Source organism: Thalassophryne amazonica, chromosome 2 (genome assembly GCF_902500255.1).
Source record: "Thalassophryne amazonica chromosome 2, fThaAma1.1, whole genome shotgun sequence".
In the NCBI taxonomy this organism is placed as follows: domain Eukaryota; kingdom Metazoa; phylum Chordata; class Actinopteri; order Batrachoidiformes; family Batrachoididae; genus Thalassophryne; species Thalassophryne amazonica.
In genome coordinates, this window is record NC_047104.1 from 135,310,459 (window position 1) to 135,331,420 (window position 20,962).

General features: G+C 40.9%; 1 protein-coding gene across 1 annotated transcript in view; it reads left to right on the forward strand.

The window, feature by feature from the left end:
* The window catches only part of fbn1 (fibrillin 1), a 269,481-nt gene that overhangs the window by 58,478 nt on the left and 190,041 nt on the right, over window positions 1-20,962 (forward strand). The window contains exons 8-10 of the mRNA XM_034194183.1: window positions 2,648-2,773; window positions 8,700-8,825; window positions 20,622-20,774. Of these exons, the coding sequence (XP_034050074.1) occupies window positions 2,648-2,773; window positions 8,700-8,825; window positions 20,622-20,774 (405 nt within the window). The remainder of the gene's footprint in view (window positions 1-2,647; window positions 2,774-8,699; window positions 8,826-20,621; window positions 20,775-20,962) is intronic.

The window sequence follows — 20,962 nt, forward strand, 5'->3', positions numbered from 1 at the left end:
GGCATGAGATTTAGGGGGCTGGCTAGATGGCTAACATGTGTCATGGACTTCTTGGAGGTGGCTGGACAGCCAAAACTTAGCATGAAGTTCAGAAGGCCTTCTGGGTAGTCAGCAGCTGACAGTTTGGGTAGCAGGCCAGGCCTCTGTAAACCCCAACACCTATGTGGCTCTGGACTCCATTACTATGGGCTGAGTGGTTGTGGAGTCAAAAACCAAAAACTGTCCCACCTGCATCTGCGCTTGGTGCTCACAGGCATGAGACTCTTCTGCTTTGGGTGGTGTGGGACTCTCTTTCATGGATGTGGACATACAGACAGCAGTTGAGATGTGTGACAGGAGAGATGACTGGATTGGCATGAAAGAAGAATATCTTGACTTGTATTCTTGTTGGAATGATCAAAACAACTTGGGCGTCAGTATTCATTCGTCCAACAAGTGTGATGTCACATTTAAAGGACACTAGCGGACGTGAAGGCTGCCTGAAGTGATTCAAATTCAGGGTGAAGTGGTGGCAACTTGAGTTGGAGAAACTCAGTTTCTTATTGGAGTGATGTAGAGGCAGGTAGGGAAGCTGGCTGTCATTCAGGGGACAAATGGCATTCAGCATCATTGGTCTACTCTGGGGGACTGCACTGCTCAAATAGCAGGTCCAGTATGTCCAAACTACTGAATAAATCTGGTAGTCCTGGTTGGTGGCCAAAAAAGCATGCCCTATGTAAAAAAATATTGTTGTTTTTCAGGACATAGGCTTGCATGAAAACAGTAAAAAAAAAAAAAAGTTAAATTTTCAGTAGGGGTATGTCCAGGAGTGAACCTGCTGGATTTATATCCAGTCATTGTGCGCTGTTACAGTTAAGCCAGACACAGCAATGCACACAATGAATAAAAAGTGAAAGTTTGTTTAAGGTAACAGATTTGAGGAATAAGCGGTGATGGTGAAGTAACAAAGCTTGGCTTGTCAATTTGCCGTGATGAAGGGAGTTGCTGTAACAACGAGATGTACACCTGAACTTGTGATATGACCTGAAGGCTTAGATTGTGTGCCATGAAGGTTTGGCTCAACATGACATAGCATGAAGAGTTGAGTTGGCTTCTCTTAAGGACTTAGTTTAATGTAATGTAAAGGCTTGGCCTACCATGAGGACCTGGCTTGGTGCAACATGAAGGCTTGGCATGGCCTGATGTGAGGACCTACCTTGGTGTGTCATGAAGGCTTATCATGGAGAGGGCATGGTAGGCATGAAATCTTTACTTGGTGTGATGTGAGGACAGTGAGGTGACAGCTTCAAAGACAAGAGGCTAAAACTAAATGGAACACAATATTGAGAAGGACTTGACAAACAGAATGCACTGACAAACACACAGAAAACTGATGTACCATAAGTAATGATGACTACAAGATGCAGTGATACAAGTAATGATGACTACAAGCATGATTATCAACAGAGAACAAGTCACACAGGCCAAATCATGACAGTAATATCATAAGCGTTGCATCTACTCAAGACATTCGCCCCAAATTACAAAAGACATCATCAGACTGGAAAAACAAAACAATCCCATCAGAGGGACAGCAAGAACTCCAGGCAGTGCCAAATCAACACACAGCACAGTCCCAAGAAGTAATTCACTGGCAAGTACAGGAACATCGAAAGGCCCAGCAGACCACAGACAATAATAAAAACTCAAACTGTTATCCAATACCAACTGTGACTGTGTGAAAGAGGATTTGTCACTAAGCTATTAAATACACAAATCTACCACACTGCATTCATAACTGGATTTCACTGGCTAGACACACCCAGGGCTAACTGTCTCATAGGATCGAACATGTCACCATTTTAATAGAATTATTTCATCAGCATAAAGTTGGCCACAATTTTTCACTTAGCAGCACATTATGCCACGGCCCAATGAAATTCCATAAAAGTTGAGGAAATAGGTGACTGAAAGCCATGTAGGAAAACTATACACCACTGTACCAAGACAAATTTCCATAAGAGGGACAATAAAGTTTATCTTATCTTATCTTATCTTATCTTATCTTGTACAGTGATAGAGTCTTGATAGTCTTGATGGTGTTGGACTAAGGCATGGTGCTTATTGGTTCATTTGGGATGAATCAGCTTCTATGTCACAGTGTTGTTGTAGAAAATTCCTGTGTGTTGGCAGGATGTGATCATGATTCACCATAACAACTTTGATGTGGTCCATTCTTGTACAGTCATGGTCAATATTATGTATGTGGGAACACAATTTTCGAAAAACACCTAATCTGATTTTTACGAAACTTGGCAGGTACATTTGGGACTATGAATGGGAAGACGCTATGCAGTTTTGGTTGGGATTGGTCAATGATCAAGTTCAAAGATCAGGATCAAATTGCTGACCCCATACCTACATAGCAAAATGGCTTGTTAGAGAACCTTGCAGTTTAAAAGCCCCATGTAACATTTTCCATACATACTTGATGCTTTGAAATGTGAGCGGACTCTCTGGGAATTTTTGGTCTTTCTTTTTCTTCTTCACTTAAGCTGTTTTATGTTTGCATATGTTATGCATGCTCATCCCTCTGCTGAATTTATTCCCCCAGCACTATTATTTTTGTTTTATTTGTTAACTTTCTGATTTATATGTGTATATGCAGATGTGGATGAGTGCCAGGCCATCCCTGGCATCTGTCAAGGAGGAAACTGTATCAACACAGTGGGATCTTTTGAATGTAAATGTCCGGCTGGGCACAAATTCAGTGAAGTCACACAGAAATGTGACGGTAAGAAATGAACTCACCGCCATAACACTAAAACTGTTAAATTACACATATGTGATGATTCCTTGAATAACAGACTCTTTCCTTTGTTTGAAATTAACAGGGTGAAAGTAGACATAGAAACCACACTGGTTTGTGGTTAAGGCCCCCACATATTAATTATTGGTTAGTGGGAAAAGACCACATGTATGCTATTTAGTCATTTCCTTAAAGTAACTTTAATTAAATCAAATAGAACTCAAGTTTTCCTTCATTAATTTGATCCAGCCTGCTCTTATATAAAACTAAAGATGTGTTTTTGTGATTGTTAGATATCTAGTTTTGCCAGTACTTTTGTTCAAACAGTGTACATTTGAGGGCCTGAATGGTGAATTTGTGATTAGCTGACAGATTTTATAGAGCACATTGTGTTCTTACTTTTATAATTAAGATCATAGACACAAACATGATTAAAACTAGCAGGAAGGTGATGAATTTACTGGGGTTGGGGTGACTAATGAAAATTATTAGTCAACTAGTTGGGTACTATTAGTCATCGACTAGTCTACTTTTCAAAGACTAATCTTAACAATAAATTAATAAGGTCCAATCTGAGCCGTAAACATCCAAAGTGACTTTAATTTACAAGTTGGAAACATGGTATTAACACAGTGAAATACAGTGCCCTACAAAAGTATTCAGCCCCTTGGTATTTCACACATTTTAATTTGTTTATGCCATTTCAAATACAAAAGTAAATCAGGCTTCTCAATATAAACATTTCTAAAATGATCTTCCTCAAACTTAAAGGAAATCTCTACAACTTCATATAAAATAATTAAAAATATAAAAGCCAAGATGATGGGTTGTATAAGTAATGGACCCCTTTGGTATAATACCTGTAAATAATCAGTTTAATTGCCAGTTTTCTTCAGAGAAGTCACGGGATGGATACATGAACATTCCAAGTAACTGCATATGTCTTGGACTTTATTTGCATCAGTTATGAAGAAATACAAACAGTATGGCACTCTATGGTAAATCTGTGTGGAGTAGACAGTTCTCAAGAACGGAGTGACTGTGCGAGAGGGAGAAGAGTGAGGAAAGACACCAAGACACCCAGACAACCCAGAAGTTATAGGCTTCAGTGGTTGTGATTGGAGAAACTGTGCACAGTGCATGTTTTGCATTTTGTATCCCCAATTATACAGCTTCATGATGAAGTGATCAACCAAAACATCAAATCTAGGCTTGCACCTCTGATATACCTTCTGACAAATTGTAGTTGAACTTTCAGGTCTTCTTTTTGAGAAAATCCTCCTTTATAGGAGAGATTTGTAGAGATTTGCTTTGAGTTTTAGTTTAAGGAAAATATATATATATTTTTTTTTATTGAGACACCTGATTTACTTTTATATTTGAAATGGCATAAACAAATTAAAATGTGTGAAATACCAAAGGGCCCAATACTTTTGCAGGGCACTGTAAATGGAAAGAATGTTTGTGGTTCTACTAGATACATGATATTTATTCAACGGCATTAAGTGAAGTGAGTGCTGACTGCACTGATCGCTGCCCTCGGTGAAACGCCTCTACAGGGAACCTTGTTTCTATTTTTTATAGCCTTGCTGGAAAAGAACACTAAGGTCATAAAAATAAATGATTTCAGCATGGTTTGAAAGATATTATTATATAGTTGACTAGAAGATAATTAGTCGACTAGTTGGGTACGAGCTGGGTACAATAAACCAATTTATTGTTGTTTGGTTCTGTAGTTATGTTGTTATCATACTCACTAAAAAAATAAGTTGAGGACCAGTTTTCACAAAATGTAGTGAAAAGTGTTGGTGTTCCTGCCATTATAATTTAAGGTGTATCTGTAAAAAGGGATGTAGATGCAAAATATGAAACACTTCTAATTCTGAGGTGACTTGCTTACTGATATGTTCAATCAATCAATCAATCAATCAGTTTTATTTATATAGCGCCAAATCACAACAAACAGTTGCCCCAAGGCGCTTTATATTGTAAGGCAAAGCCATACAATAATTATGTAAAAACCCCAACGGTCAAAACGACCCCCTGAGCAAGCACTTGGCGACAGTGGGAAGGAAAAACTCCCTTTTAACAGGAAGAAACCTCCAGCAGAACCAGGCTCAGGGAGGGGCAGTCTTCTGCTGGGACTGGTTGGGGCTGAGGGAGAGAACCAGGAAAAAGACATGCTGTGGAGGGGAGCAGAGATCGATCACTAATGATTAAATGCAGAGTGGTGCATACAGAGCAAAAAGAGAAAGAAACACTCAGTGCATCATGGGAACCCCCCAGCAGTCTAAGTATATAGCAGCATAACTAAGGGATGGTTCAGGGTCACCTGATCCAGCCCTAACTATAAGCTTTAGCAAAAAGGAAAGTTTTAAGCCTAATCTTAAAAGTAGAGAGGGTGTCTGTCTCCCTGATCTGAATTGGGAGCTGGTTCCACAGGAGAGGAGCCTGAAAGCTGAAGGCTCTGCCTCCCATTCTACTCTTACAAACCCTAGGAACTACAAGTAAGCCTGCAGTCTGAGAGCGAAGCGCTCTATTGGGGTGATATGGTACTATGAGGTCCCTAAGATAAGATGGGACCTGATTATTCAAAACCTTGTAAGTAAGAAGAAGAATTTTAAATTCTATTTTAGAATTAACAGGAAGCCAATGAAGAGGCCAATATGGGTGAGATATGCTCTCTCCTTCTAGTCCCCGTTAGTACTCTAGCTGCAGCATTTTGAATTAACTGAAGGCTTTTCAGGGAACTTTTAGGACAACCTGATAATAATGAATTACAATAGTCCAGCCTAGAGGAAATAAATGCATGAATTAGTTTTTCAGCATCACTCTGAGACAAGATCTTTCTAATTTTAGAGATATTGCATAAATGCAAAAAAGCAGTCCTACATATTTGTTTAATATGCACATTGAATGACATATCCTGATCAAAAATGACTCCAAGATTTCTCACAGTATTACTAGAGGTCAGGGTAATGCCATCCAGAGTAAGGATCTGGTTAGACACCATGTTTCTAAGATTTGTGGGGCCAAGTACAATAACTTCAGTTTTATCTGAGTTTAAAAGCAGGAAATTAGAGGTCATCCATGTCTTTATGTCTGTAAGACAATCCTGCAGTTTAGCTAATTGGTGTGTGTCCTCTGGCTTCATGGATAGATAAAGCTGGGTATCATCTGCGTAACAATGAAAATTTAAGCAATGCCGTCTAATAATACTGCCTAAGGGAAGCATGTATAAAGTGAATAAAATTGGTCCTAGCACAGAACCTTGTGGAACTCCATAATTAACCTTAGTCTGTGAAGAAGATTCCCCATTTACATGAACAAATTGTAATCTATTAGATAAATATGATTCAAACCACCGCAGCGCAGTGCCTTTAATACCTATGGCATGCTCTAATCTCTGTAATAAAATTTTATGGTCAACAGTATCAAAAGCAGCACTGAGGTCTAACAGAACAAGCACAGAGATGAGTCCACTGTCTGAGGCCATAAGAAGATCATTTGTAACCTTCACTAATGCTGTTTCTGTACTATGATGAATTCTAAAACCTGACTGAAACTCTTGAAATAGACCATTCCTCTGCAGATGATCAGTTAGCTGTTTTACAACTACCCTTTCAAGAATTTTTGAGAGAAAAGGAAGGTTGGAGATTGGCCTATAATTAGCTAAGATAGCTGGGTCAAGTGATGGCTTTTTAAGTAACGGTTTAATTACTGCCACCTTAAAAGCCTCTGGTACATAGCCAACTAATAAAGATAGATTGATCATATTTAAGATCGAAGCATTAAATAATGGTAGGGCTTCCTTGAGCAGCCTGGTAGGAATGGGGTCTAATAGACATGTTGATGGTTTGGATGAAGTAACTAATGAAAATAACTCAGACAGAACAATCGGAGAGAAAGAGTCTAACCAAATACCGGCATCACTGAAAGCAGCCAAAGATAACGATACGTCTTTGGGATGGTTATGAGTAATTTTTTCTCTAATAGTTAAAATTTTATTAGCAAAGAAAGTCATGAAGTCATTACTAGTTAAAGTTAATGGAATACTCAGCTCAATAGAGCTCTGACTCTTTGTCAGCCTGGCTACAGTGCTGAAAAGAAACCTGGAGTTCTTATTTTCTTCAATTAGTGATGAGTAGTAAGATGTCCTAGCTTTATGGAGGGCTTTTTTCTAGAGCAACAGACTCTTTTTCCAGGCTAAGTGAAGATCTTCTAAATTAGTGAGACGCCATTTCCTCTCCAACTTACGGGTTATCTGCTTTAAGCTGCGAGTTTGTGAGTTATACCACGGAGTCAGGCACTTCTGATTTAAAGCTCTCTTTTTCAGAGGAGCTACAGCATCCAAAGTTGTCTTCAATGAGGATGTAAAACTATTGACGAGATACTCTATCTTACTTACAGAGTTTAGGTAGCTACTCTGTACTGTGTTGGTATATGGCATTAGAGAACATAAAGAAGGAATCATATCCTTAAACCTAGTTACAGTGCTTTCTGAAAGACTTCTAGTGTAATGAAACTTATTCCCCACTGCTGGGTAGTCCATCAGAGTAAATGTAAATGTTATTAAGAAATGATCAGACAGAAGGGAGTTTTCAGGGAATACTGTTAAGTCTTCAATTTCCATACCATAAGTCAGAACAAGATCTAAGATATGATTAAAGTGGTGGGTATCACAATATGATTATGTTGTGTCCTGTGTTCCTGTGTTCAGGTTGGATCTCAGTAAAGTGTCATAATATGATAATTTTTTTGTTGTTGCTTTGTTAATATACCAAAATTATCTGGTCAAGACAATTTTTCTTGCATGGAGTTTTTCAATGGATTTTGGGTAATCTGGGGGCACTGAATCCGAAGCTTGTGTTGGTTTTTGCCAATCACATCACATGATTGAGATATGAAAATATATTTCTCGTATCAAGCATTGACACAAAAGCTGCAGTTTCGCACTCCTCTTTGGTGCCATAAACAATATTACGGCTCTTGTTCACATTTCACGAACCTGGTTTAAACCTATGCTTTTGAAGCTGCTTTTGTGCGATTAGTGGCGTCAAACTCGTAAGTGAATGAGCAACTTCTGCGTAATCCAATAAATAAAAATAAAAAATAAAAAATTTAACCAGTGTTATCAGAGCACAAGCACTAAAGAAAAGAGGTTGTTGTACAAGACCAAGTTTTCAGAAATTCCTTGAAAAGTTTGGGTCTATCACAGGTTAGACACTTATATTTATGGGTGCATCTGCATCAAGGGGTGGGGCATTGGCATTTTAAAATACTCTTAAGCATTGCATGATTATTTTGGGTTTTGGCAGAGGTAATGTACAATAGTTAAGAGTGGTTATGGGTTGTAAAAATGTAAAATAAAAAAAGAAAAAGAAAAATCCCCTGCTTTCACCATCACAATTAAAGTTAGACTATAAAAATGATTCCCTTTAATACAAGGATATGGCAGGACCAAGCTGAACTCGGGGCCTGGATCACAGACTGAGCAGGCCTTTGTGGCAAACATTTGCAGGGTAAATTTCATGCCCAGAAATAACTGCCGGAAAATCTGTGGACTGTAAAATGACATTTTAAATACGTCTAAGTTACAGCATATTTCTTCAAAGACATTGCACTCTGTGTAGCTAATAGTGCTAACAGAAACATTCCTAAAGTGCCCCATGGATTCAGTATCCTGTGAGAACATCTTCCATCCTATCGCTGGTGCCAGCTGGGTCTTACATTCAATTTTCAGACATTCACATTTAAATTTTATTCTCATTTTAATTACAATTTGTCATAACCAGCAATTAAACAAAAATACAAAGCAATAAAAGCTGCAGTTCAAAGCAGCTGTGAGATGAGAAAATGATCTGTATGCTGAGAATCCGTTTTGCTTCCTCCTCTCCTCTCCTCTTGGTAGATTTGGACGAGTGTGCTAACATTCCAGGCCTCTGTGGATTGGGCGAGTGCTCCAATACTGTTGGCAGCTACTTCTGCAAATGTCCCCAGGGATATTATACCTCAGCGGACGGGTCCAGGTGTATCGGTGAGGCCTCGTATTTGCATCATACTTGTGATGTCATGCTGGCTGTTATACCTCTCTGAAGGCCAAATCGAGTGTGTTGTGTTTGCTTTGGTTTATTGTTGCTAGGACAGATAAAATATTGCACAAAGAAGCAGCGCAAAAGAGGTGCTGCCTTGTCTTCTTTTCGGTTTCCACTCCTTTTTGGTTCTTCTCATTCTTTGTCTGGCTCTGATGGCAGAAAGAACTGAAATCTATCCAGCATTCCAGCTGGTAGAATTTAGGTCAGTAGTCACTTGTTTCTGGTTCCATAACAATGAGTTACATTCCCCTCAAAACGAGAGACACTAGAAAAGGGTATGTTGAGTAAACTTGTCCAGCTTTGACTGAGTTACATTATGTCAGTGTAAATTCAAGTTGGCATAACCAAACTCAGTCAAAGTAACAAGATAAAGTGAAGCGGAGTCAGTAAAACCTTTATCACAAATGAAAGCAAAACAAAAACAAGAAGGACAACACACATAGTGCAACACCCATCCCTTAATGAACATGTGATGACAGATTCATGTGTTTGTTTTTGGTCACTTATCCGGGTCCGGTCGCAGTAGACCAAGCAGCTTATCCCACACTTCTCTATCCTCGGCCAAGTCCTCGATCTCTTCCCGTGGGGATCCCGGGGCTTTCCCAAGCCACCTGGGAAATATAATCCCTCCAGTGTTTCTGGGGTCTTCCCCAGAGCCTCCTCCCATTTGGACATGCCTGGAAGACCTTGCTAGAGAGATGACAAGGGGGGTATCCTCACCAGATGCCTGAACCACCTCAGCTGGCTCCTTTCAATGCAAAGAAGCAGCATATGTACTCCAACTCCATCCCGGAATACTCATTGAAGGAACATCATTTCCACTGTTTGTATCTGCAGCCTTATTCTTTCAGTCATTACCCAAAGTTCATGACCATAGGTGAGGACAGGAGCGTACAGTACATCTGGAAAGTATTCACAGGACTTCACTTTTTCCACATTTTGTTATGTTACAGTCTTATTCCAAAATGGAATAAATTCACTTTTCCCCTCTAAATTTGACTCACAACACCCCATAATGACAACATAAAAAGTTGTTTTTTATTTTTTAATTTTTTTTTGCTAATTTATTAAAAATAAAGCAAGAAATCACATGTACATAAGTATTCACAGGTTTTGATCATTACTTTGTTGATGCACCTTTGGCAGCAATTACAGCCTCGAGTCTTCTTGAATATGATGCCACAATCTTGGAGCACAAATATTTGGACAGTTTTGCTCATTCGTCTTTTCAGCACCTCCCAAGCTCCATCAGGTTGGATGGAGAGCGTCGGTGCACAGCTATTTTCAGATCTCTCCAGAGATGCTCATTCACATTCAGGTCTGGGCTGTGGCTGGGCCACTCAAGGACATTCATAGAGTTGTCCTGAAGCCACTCCTTTGATATCTTGGCTGTGTGCTTAGGGTCATTGTCCTGCTTTCTGAAAGATGAATCGTCACCCCAGTCTGAGGTCAAGAGCACTCTGGAACAGGTTTTCATCCAGGATGTCTCTGTACATTGCTGCATTCATCTTTCCCCCATCCTGACTAGTCTCCCAGGTCCTGCTGCTGAAAAACATCCCCACAGCATGATGTTGCCACCACCATGCTTCACTGTAGGAATGGTGCATCATTGCCTCCAAACATGATGCTTGGCATTCACACCAGAGAGTTGAATCTTTGTCTCATCAGACCAGAGAATTTTGTTTCTCATGGTCTGAGAGCCCTTCAGGTGCCGTTTGGCAAACTCCAATGACTTCTGTCTGGCCACTCTACCATACAGGCCTGATTGGTGGATTTCTGCAGAGATGATTGTCCTTCTGGAAGGTTCTCCTCTCTCCACAGAGGAATGCTGGACCTCTGACACAGTGACTGACCATTGGGCTCTTGGCCACCTCCCTGACTAAGGTCCTACTCTCCTGATTGCTCTGTTTAAAAGGGCAGCTAGCTCTAGGAAGAGTCCTGGTGGATCCCAACTTCTTCAATTTGTGCATAATGGAGGCCACTGTGCTCATTGGGACCGTCAAAGCAGCAGAAATGTTTCTGTACCCTTCCCCAGATTTCCCTCGAGACAATCCTGTCTCAGAGGTCTACAGACAGTAGACCTCTGAGACAGGATTACATGGTTAACTTCATGCTTGATTTGTGCTCTGACATGGACTGTCAACTGTGGGACCTTATATGTAGACAGATGTGCACCTTTCCAAATCATTTCCTTAGTTTTTAATTTTTAATAAATTAGAAAAAAATTCAATTTGGGGGTATTGTGTGTAGAATTTTGAGGAAAATTTTTTTTATTTCATACATTTTAAATAAGGCTGTAAAATACCCAAATGTGGACAAGGCGAAACGGCGAAACGTTGTGAATACTTTCTGGATGCACAGTACATCTACAGACTGCTAAACTGAGAGTCCTGCCTTCTGGCTCAGCTCCTTCTTCACCACGCTGGTCCTGTAAAGTATCTGTAAAACATCAGATGCCTTCCCAATCTGTGTACCAGTCTCACGCTCCAATTTATCCCCACTTGTAATCAATACCCAGAAATGCTTAAATTCCTCCATATGGTCTTATGTTCACAGCGGCCTCCACGCGAAGCCACAAATTTGCGTCCCTCGCCTGGTGATGGATGCGCCACCATTGCCCGGTGTGTTGTTCTGCTTGGGCAGAAACTTTTGCTGCGAAAATTCTCCCCAATGCGTCATCAAATAAGAGGAGCTTCCATTCCGCTTGCCGCCAAGTTAACATGGCGGACCTTGATCACACGGAGCAAGTTGCTGTGCTCTATTTGTTGTGGAAAGCTGACAAACGTCACCAGTGGCACGTCCCTGGATTCACAACATCCTCATGAGACATTCCCAATTCAGGGAGTTTCATCATTTGCTGCAGGAGTTGCGTCTGGATGACGGCCACTTTCAGTGGTACTTCCGCCTCTCCAGGACCCAGTTTGAGGACCTCCTGTTCCGTTCGCGTGCACATGTGAACACTTAAAAAAAAAACTTTCTGCCGCTGCAGTTCCTCACTCTCTCCTCTAACTCTGTCATAATTGTGTTATAAACCAGTCACCATTTGTTTTATTATACATCTGTGTAGTTAATAAAATTATCTTCACGGACGATTCGTTCGCACACGCACATGTGAACAAAGAAAAAAAACCAGCTGCTGCTGCAGTTCCTCGCTCTCCTCTCCAACTCTGTCATAATTGTGGTATAAACCAGTCACCATTTGTTTTATTATACATCTGTGTAGTTAATAAAATTATCTTCACGGACAATTCGTTCACGCACGCACAGAGACAGGACATGTCCACATCAAGTATAAACCCCAGACATCTCCACGTCACTAAATATCCAGTCCCTGATTGGTCATTGCGGCGCGACAAGACGAAAAAGTTCAGATTTTTCAACTTGGCGAAGAGGGCAACACGACGCGATGCAACGCAATATCGCACCACAAATGCGCCAATTGCTCAAAATGGCTTTATTCGTGTCCATCGCATCGCACTGTGTGGCTTGGACTTTTGTGGCGCCACGTGTCCTTCCATAGGGATTACATGGCACCCTCTCGCCGCCGTCGCTCGCGTGGCGTCTGGTGTGAACGTAGCATTAGATTTGGAGGTGCTGGTTTGCATCTCAATTGCTTCACACTCTGCCTTAAACCTGCCCAGTGCATATAAGAAGTCACTGCCCGATGAAGCCAACAGAATCACATCATCCATAAAAAGCAGAGATGCAAGTCTAAGGTCATTAAACTAGACATCTTCCGCTCCCTGACTGCACCTTCAAATCCCATCCATGAATATCACGAACAGGAGGCAGGCCTGGAGGAGTCCAACAACCACTGGGAACAGATCTTAAGGGGCTATTCCATAGAGCGCTGTTCCTTCCCATTTAATCCCAAAAAGCAAATCGGGGCATGTTTTGAAGCATCACAGTAATTTTTTGATTCATACACTCAACAAAAATATAAACGCAACACTTTTGGTTTTGCTCCCATTTTGTATGAGATGAACTCAAAGATCTAAAACTTTTTCCACATACACAATATCGCCATTTCCCTCAAATATTGTTCACAAACCAGTCTAAATCTGTGATAGTGAGCACTTCTCATTTGCTGAGATAATCCATCCCACCTCACAGGTGTGCCATATCAAGATACTGATTAGACACCATGATTAGTGCACAGGTGTGCCTTAGACTGTCCACAATAAAAGGCCACTGTGAAAGGTGCAGTTTTGTTTTATTGGGGGGGGATACCAGTCAGTATCTGGTGTGACCACCATTTGCCTCATGCGGTGCAACACATCTCCTTCGCATAGAGTTGATCAGGTTGTCAATTGTGGCCTGTGGAATGTTGGTCCACTCCTCTTCAATGGCTGTGCGAAGTTGCTGGATATTGGCAGGAACTGGTACATGCTGTCGTATACGCCGGTCCAGAGCAAAATGGGTGACATGTCCGGTGAGTATGCTGGCCATGCAAGAACTGGGACATTTTCAGCTTCCAAGAATTGGGTACAGATCCTTGCAACATGGGGCCGTGCATTATCCTGCTGCAACATGAGGTGATGTTCTTGGATGTATGGCACAACAATGGGCCTCAGGATCTCGTCACGGTATCTCGGCCCATACCATAACCCCACCGCCACCATGGGCCACTCGATCCACAACATTGACATCTGAAAACCGCTCACCCACACGACGCCACACACGCTGTCTGCCATCTGCCCTGGACGGTGTGAACCGGGATTCATCCGTGAAGAGAACACCTCTCCAACGTGCCAAATGCCAGCGAATGTGAGCATTTGCCCACTCAAGTCGGTTACGACGACAAACTGGAGTCAGGTCGAGACCCCGATGAGGACGACGAGCATGGAGATGAGCTTCCCTGAGATGGTTTCTGACAGTTTGTGCAGAAATTCTTTGGTTATGCAAACCGATTGTTTCAGTAGCTGTCCGAGTGGCTGGTCTCAGACGATCTTGGAGGTGAACATGCTGGATGTGGAGGTCCTGGGCTGGTGTGGTTACACGTGGTCTGCGGTTGTGAGGCTGGTTGGATGTACTGCCAAATTCTCTGAAACGCCTTTGGAGACGGCTTATGGTAGAGAAATGAACATTCAATACACGAGCAACAGCTCTGGTTGACATTCCTGCTGTCAGCATGCCAATTGCACGCTCCCTCAAATCTTGCGACATCTGTGGCATTGTGCTGTGTGATAAAACTGCACCTTTCAGAGTGGCCTTTTATTGTGGGCAGTCTAAGGCACACCTGTGCACTAATCATGGTGTCTAATCAGCATCTTGATATGGCACACCTGTGAGGTGGGATGGATTATCTCAGCAAAGGAGAAGTGCTCACTATCACAGATTTAGACTGGTTTGTGAACAATATTTGAGGGAAATGGTGATATTGTGTATGTGGAAAAAGTTTTAGATCTTTGAGTTCATCTCATACAAAATGGGAGCAAAACCAAAAGAGTTGCGTTTATATTTTTGTTGAGTGTATTTGTCAATCTTGAATACACTTGGTATGTGTAATATTTACGGCCATCATCGGTACTAGATTTGAAATGTTGACCCAGTTTTTGAACTGTTCAAAAATTGCATCTTGATTCTCAAAATTGTTGATAGTACTTATTAACATCCAGGTACACGCAGTCTTAGCAACTTCAATCATGTTTGAACTTCTTTAAATGGGGTATTTGTAGCAACTTGTTTAATTGTGGCGTAAACGTAAGGTTTAAGGTTCAAGGTTTAAGCCGAAGCATCATTTGTTGCGGTTTTTGTTCAGTGTTAAACAGCTCGATCATGTCTGACAGAGGGTGCAGCTCCTTTTTTTCTTTTTTTCAGACAGGTTGCCAGGTCTGCACTTTGTAAGTCAACCAGTTGCCAGACCTGCACTTTATAAGCCTGTTAGGAAGCAAGCCGGATTAAGATGTTCCATCCCATTTTTGCACTTTTCTGGATCATGGGTGATCATAGTAGAAGGGTGCCCTGTGGAATAGCCCTGTTAAGTAATGCAGAGAATCAATCAATCAATCAATCAATTTTTTTTTATATAGCGCCAAATCACAACAAACAGTTGCCCCAAGGCGCTTTATATTGTAAGGCAAGGCCATACAATAATTATGTAAAACCCCAACGGTCAAAACGACCCCCTGTGAGCAAGCACTTGGCTACAGTGGGAAGGAAAAACTCCCTTTTAACAGGAAGAAACCTCCAGCAGAACCAGGCTCAGGGAGGGGCAGTCTTCTGCTGGGACTGGTTGGGGCTGAGGGAGAAAACCAGGAAAAAGACATGCTGTGGAGGGGAGCAGAGATCGATCACTAATGATTAAATGCAGAGTGGTGCATACAGAGCAAAAAGAGAAAGAAAGAAAGTGCATCATGGGAACCCCCCAGCAGTCTACGTCTATAGCAGCATAACTAAGGGATGGTTCAGGGTCACCTGATCCAGCCCTAACTATAAGCTTTAGCAAAAAGGAAAGTTTTAAGCCTAATCTTAAAAGTAGAGAGGGTGTCTGTCTCCCTGATCTGAATTGGGAGCTGATTCCACAGGAGAGGAGCCTGAAAGCTGAAGGCTCTGCCTCCCATTCTACTCTTACAAACCCTAGGAACTACAAGTAAGCCTGCAGTCTGAGAGCAAAGTGCTCTATTGGGGTGATATGGTACTACGAGGTCCCTAAGATAAGATGGGACCTGATTATTCAAAACCTTATAAGTAAGAAGAAGAATTTTAAATTCTATTCTAGAATTAACAGGAAGCCAATGAAGAGAGGCCAATATGGGTGAGATATGCTCTCTCCTTCTAGTCCCCGTTAGTACTCTAGCTGCAGCATTTTGAATTAACTGAAGGCTTTTTAGGGAACCTTTAGGACAACCTGATAATAATTAATTACAATAGTCCAGCCTAGAGGAAATAAATGCATGAATTAGTTTTTCAGCATCACTCTGAGACAAGACCTTTCTAATTTTAGAGATATTGCGTAAATGCAAAAAAGCAGTCCTACATATTTGTTTAATATGCGCTTTGAATGACATATCCTGATCAAAAATGACTCCAAGATTTCTCACAGTATTACTAGAGGTCAGGGTAATGCCATCCAGAGTAAGGATCTGGTTAGACACAACATGAGGATTTTACAAATCAGCATGTGGACACAGCTTCTTCTTTGGTCATATAGAGGCCTGATCCTGCAGCACACCCCCACTGGACACCTTGAGGGTTCTGACCATACATCTTTTCCAACTCCACAAAACATGTGTAGGCTGGTTACTCATTCTCCTAAGACCGTTTTAATATCCTTGTTAGGGTAAAGAACTGGTCCACCATTTCACATCCAGGACAGAAGCCACATTGCTCCTCCTGAAACTAATGGTTTAAGTCTCCTCTCTAGTACTGTGGCATATGCACACTGTCCAGTCCCCTTTTTTAAAGATGGGGACCACCACACCAGTTTGTCAGTCCAGAGATGTTGCCCCTAACTTCCATGCAACATTGTATAAGCGTGTCAGCCATGAGAGCCAAACAACATTCAGAGACTTCAGCATCTCAGGGAGAATCTCCTGCCACCAGAGTTTTTTGACTACCTCATTGACTTCCGTTAGATGATGGCATCAGATCTGCCTAAGTCTTCCATCCCTGCCTCCTCAATGGAGGGCATGTCAGTAGGGTTGACGAGGTCCTCAACGTATTCTTACCACCACCTGATGATATCATCAGTCCAGGTTAGCAGCCCCCCTCCCTTGCTGAACACAGCCTGGGCTCAGCCTCACTTTTCTGAGTAGCCTGACAGTTTGCCAGAACCACTTTGAGGCTGACTGAAAGTCATTCTCCATGGCCTCTTCAAACTGCTTTACACCAGTGGACAGGGGCACATGCCCACAGGGAATAACACTCGGTTACGACAAATTCATGGAAATTCATTATTTGTGCTTCGCTGATACCATAATATATGGTTCTGTGTGGCCTTGACTTTTGAACTGTTCTATCCAAAATTGAACTGCTTTATCCTTGAGAAACACGCAACCCTTCCACCATGTTTCATCCATACAGTATTGGCTCCAGTACCGTATGGATGAAAACGTTTATGTGCTTGACCTTTCAAGATCACACAAGGTCATTTGATAATAGAAAGGTTAATTCTTTAGTCATGTTTTGTTCATATTGGATCAAAACCTTTTGAATAATTTGTGCACACACAGATACACTCGATGAAAAACTGTACTCCTGCATGTTGTACCGTGTGTGTGTGTGTAACTGCCACGTCCTGTCTCACTCTGTAAAGTGACTTCATGTCATGATGTCTGTGTAGTAGTTAGTTCACATCCTGGAGTGCTGATAAGAGTCAAAACACACACACACACACACGCATGCATGTAATCATCAGAAAAGCCTTTAATTTCAGCTCAGTTTGACCCAAAACAGATCAGAAAGGAATTTGGTTGAGAAAAGTCTATTTGATGGACCTGAACATACATGCACACAAACCCATACACGCACAAATGAAGGCAAACACACAGACTCACATGACTCCCCCCAGGAGAGGATGTTTGTTCAGAAAGAATGTCAGTGTTCACTCCATTAAGAAAAGAAACCTTCACCAAACATCTTAGTCTGTTTTCCATGAAGCAACATCCATTTCTGGACCACTCCAGGGCCCAACTGTTTTTTCTCCAACCAGACCATTTTGTAGACCTTAACCTAACAGCCGTGAGGGGAGTTTGACAGGGATGGATTGTGGATATTTTGGATGGACTGGGTGTCAAAAAAGGCATGCTCTATTCATAGTTACAGAGAGTTTTAGTCATGATGTGACTTACTTACCACCTTACTTAGGGAGGTGGTGATGTAACGGTTTGCACTTTGGGCTGTGATGCTGGCAATCTGGGTTTGTATCCTGATCGCAGCTGAGCTCCCAACTGGCACCTGGAACATGTATGCTGGGGAGGTAGAGAGAGACGCTCCGTGGGCCCTTCTGGAAATAAGCTTTATGCTTTTGTTGGCTACCCACATTAATAAGAAGAATAATAAGAACCTCTTCCTCTTTTACTCTCCAGAAACCACAGCATGCAGGAAGGAATTAATAAATATGAAGTCAGAGTTTTGGAAGGGGCCTGTGTCTTTAAATATTTGCAAAAATTTAAGCAACAACAATGGCTTTTTGATTGTGCCATTTCCATTATAAATCAAACCAAAATATGGACTGAATCTAAAAGTAAGACCCTTTGGCTGCTCCCTTGTTTTTCCAATCAGGGTCTCCACAGAAAATCTCAGGTGGATCTGCATGTTGAATTGGCACACGTTTTGCACCGGATGCCTTTCCTGGTGGCAGGGATTGAACCGGAAACCTTCCATACTGAAACCAAGTGCATTAACGACTTGACAACCACCCCTGCCTTCTTGGACTGAATCTAACATGACACAAACTGGTGATCAATATTGGTCTGATATTGGCCAAAATGACTGGATTAGACATCAGAAATAAAAATAAAAGAGAAAAAAAAATCAGATTCTTCTATTCCACATCTGAATCACTTTGTGAGGTGTGCATGTTTTCCTTGGGGGATATCAAATATTTGTTTTGCCATTTGACATGATATTTTGTTCGATGGCTTGGTTAGCAAAGTAGATTAAGTCAAAATATTAGATGAATTGTGCACTTTTGGAAGAAATGACCAAAATTTGGTTCCCAAGTAGTGTTGGGATGATTTTTTTCAATAAGATGATGAAACACTTTATCTGAGCAAATTAACCCTGTTAAAAATGACATTTTTCAAAATAGCTGCCTGAATATGCAATTTTTTTTTTCATATCTCAAAACCTTCGGGGCTTAGATGGATCAAATTTGGTGGGAATATTACTTGGATATATATCTAGAGATGATTAGATTTGGAGTAGTATGGTCCAAAGTCAAGGAAAATATGGTACAAAAAAACCCCCACAAACCTTTTTTTGTATATCTCAACAACCAGAAAACCTAGATGGATGATCAACGGCATATATTGATCAACAAAATATTTGTGATTGATTGGTGTGGATGAGGGCAGCATGGTAACATCCAAAGACCTGCAGGTTAGGTGAATTGGAAAGTAAACTGTCTGTAGGTGTGCGTGAATGTACAGTATTTGTCTGTCTATATGTGGCCCTGCTACAGTAAGCAGGTATTGAAGATGGATGGATGGTGTGAATGAGCTCATGATGAAGTCATACATAGTAAAAAACACCATTACACAAATATGCAATATGTTTTATAATATACTTCATACATGTAACATTGACCTACTTTTATTATCCTTAATACTTTGTGAAGTGTAACATAATAAAGTAAATTTATTTTTCAAGGTAAGAGGATAATAATGACTTAGATTTATAGAGCGCCTTATTGATGCGAAGAGACCCAAAGCTGTTTTTTCAGTTGTTTCAGCCTTTTTCTTTGGTAATAAAGAACATTATTATATGGCTGTGGCGCTACACGCACTCTGATTGGCTGACTACCAGTCGGGTAATTTCCCATATCCAGACCGGTTGTGGTCCACAACACGTATTTTTGTTACGAACCAGAAAAAAAAAAAAAAAAAAAAAAAACAGGATTAGAAAATCCAAGTCCAACATGAACGTATTCCATAAATATCTAAACAGCATCGGAAAAACACACGGATTGAAAGGTTACCAGCTAACGACCGGACCACCTGTTAGCAAGTTCTTCATGGAGGTAAAGAAAGCGAACAAGCCCAACGCCGTCAGCAGCATATTCAGTCAATTCTGAAAGTTTGCGTGTTTATATACATATATAATAGCTATATAATAAATGAATTATTAACCTTGTTTGCTCAGTCTGTACAGGGATATCAGACCTCTATGTTTTTCACAAGGACTTCGCTGGCGCTCGGTCCATATGAACACCTCGGTCTGATATTTCCCCATATAGACCTCACACTCGGTTAATAATCCTTTATTACGAACACCTCAGCTTAATTACGGGTGCCACAAGATTATGCTATTATCTATATATACATCAGGCAGCCTTTTGAAAAAAACAAACAAACAATGCAAGTTTGCACTGTTAATACATTAAAAGATTTGTTCTCTACTTTGATCAAAATTGCGTGCCAAAAATAAACATTTTGACACAAAGGTCAATGTTATGCCTTATTATGCCTAATTACATATTACAAAATAATGGCAGCCATCTTGAAAATGACATATCCAGACCTTTAATATCAAATATCATTTGTAATATCCATTTGTATTGAAATGTAGGCAGTTTTACATAAATAAAACATAACTTGGTCTACATTTTTCAAAAATGTCCATTTCAGATGGCCATTTTGAAAACTGTAATTTTTTTGACAGTGTTAGAACGCTTGGATGAAGTGTGTCATTATTGCATTGAAAAGAACATCCAGAAATCTACTAGGTACCAAATTTTGGTGATTTGTTCCAAAAGTCCTCAAATTTTTCCTAACCTACTGGCCTAATTCAGACAAGTGTACTTATTAACAAATTACTGAAGGTTCCAGTATCTGTATCTTATTGGACATGAAAAAGTAGCATTTTGTCATCCCTGGGTAAAACTGGTTGATAATGACTTAGAAAACAAAGTAAAGATGGTGATTAATGTTACTGATGGTGCCAGCTAAGGTTCTCAACTATATATTCATGAGGTGCTGAACAACAAGAGGCATACTATCAGTTATGCTCAATAGGCTATCCAGTGTACATGTATGGTTACTTGCAATGACTGAAAACTATACTTTTTTCCACAGATGCTCGTGGAGGGTACTGCTATGCCAGCCTGGTGGGTGGGCGTTGTGCCAACCAAAACTCACAGCTGATGACTAAAATGCAATGCTGCTGTGATAGTGGAAGATGCTGGTCTGATGGATCTGCACCTGAAATGTGCCCCATCCGTGGATCAGGTTGGGTCAATCGCATTCAGATGGTCATAAATTTCTCTGTGGTACTCAGAACTGATAAAGTAAGATAGATCTGTCATTCAGCTGTGGCTCTAAGAGCTAAACCTGGGAAATGTTCATCATGGCCTGACTTGGATTTAATGCAGTAAGAAACTGGTTATGTAAGTTAGGAACAATTTGATAGCAAAATT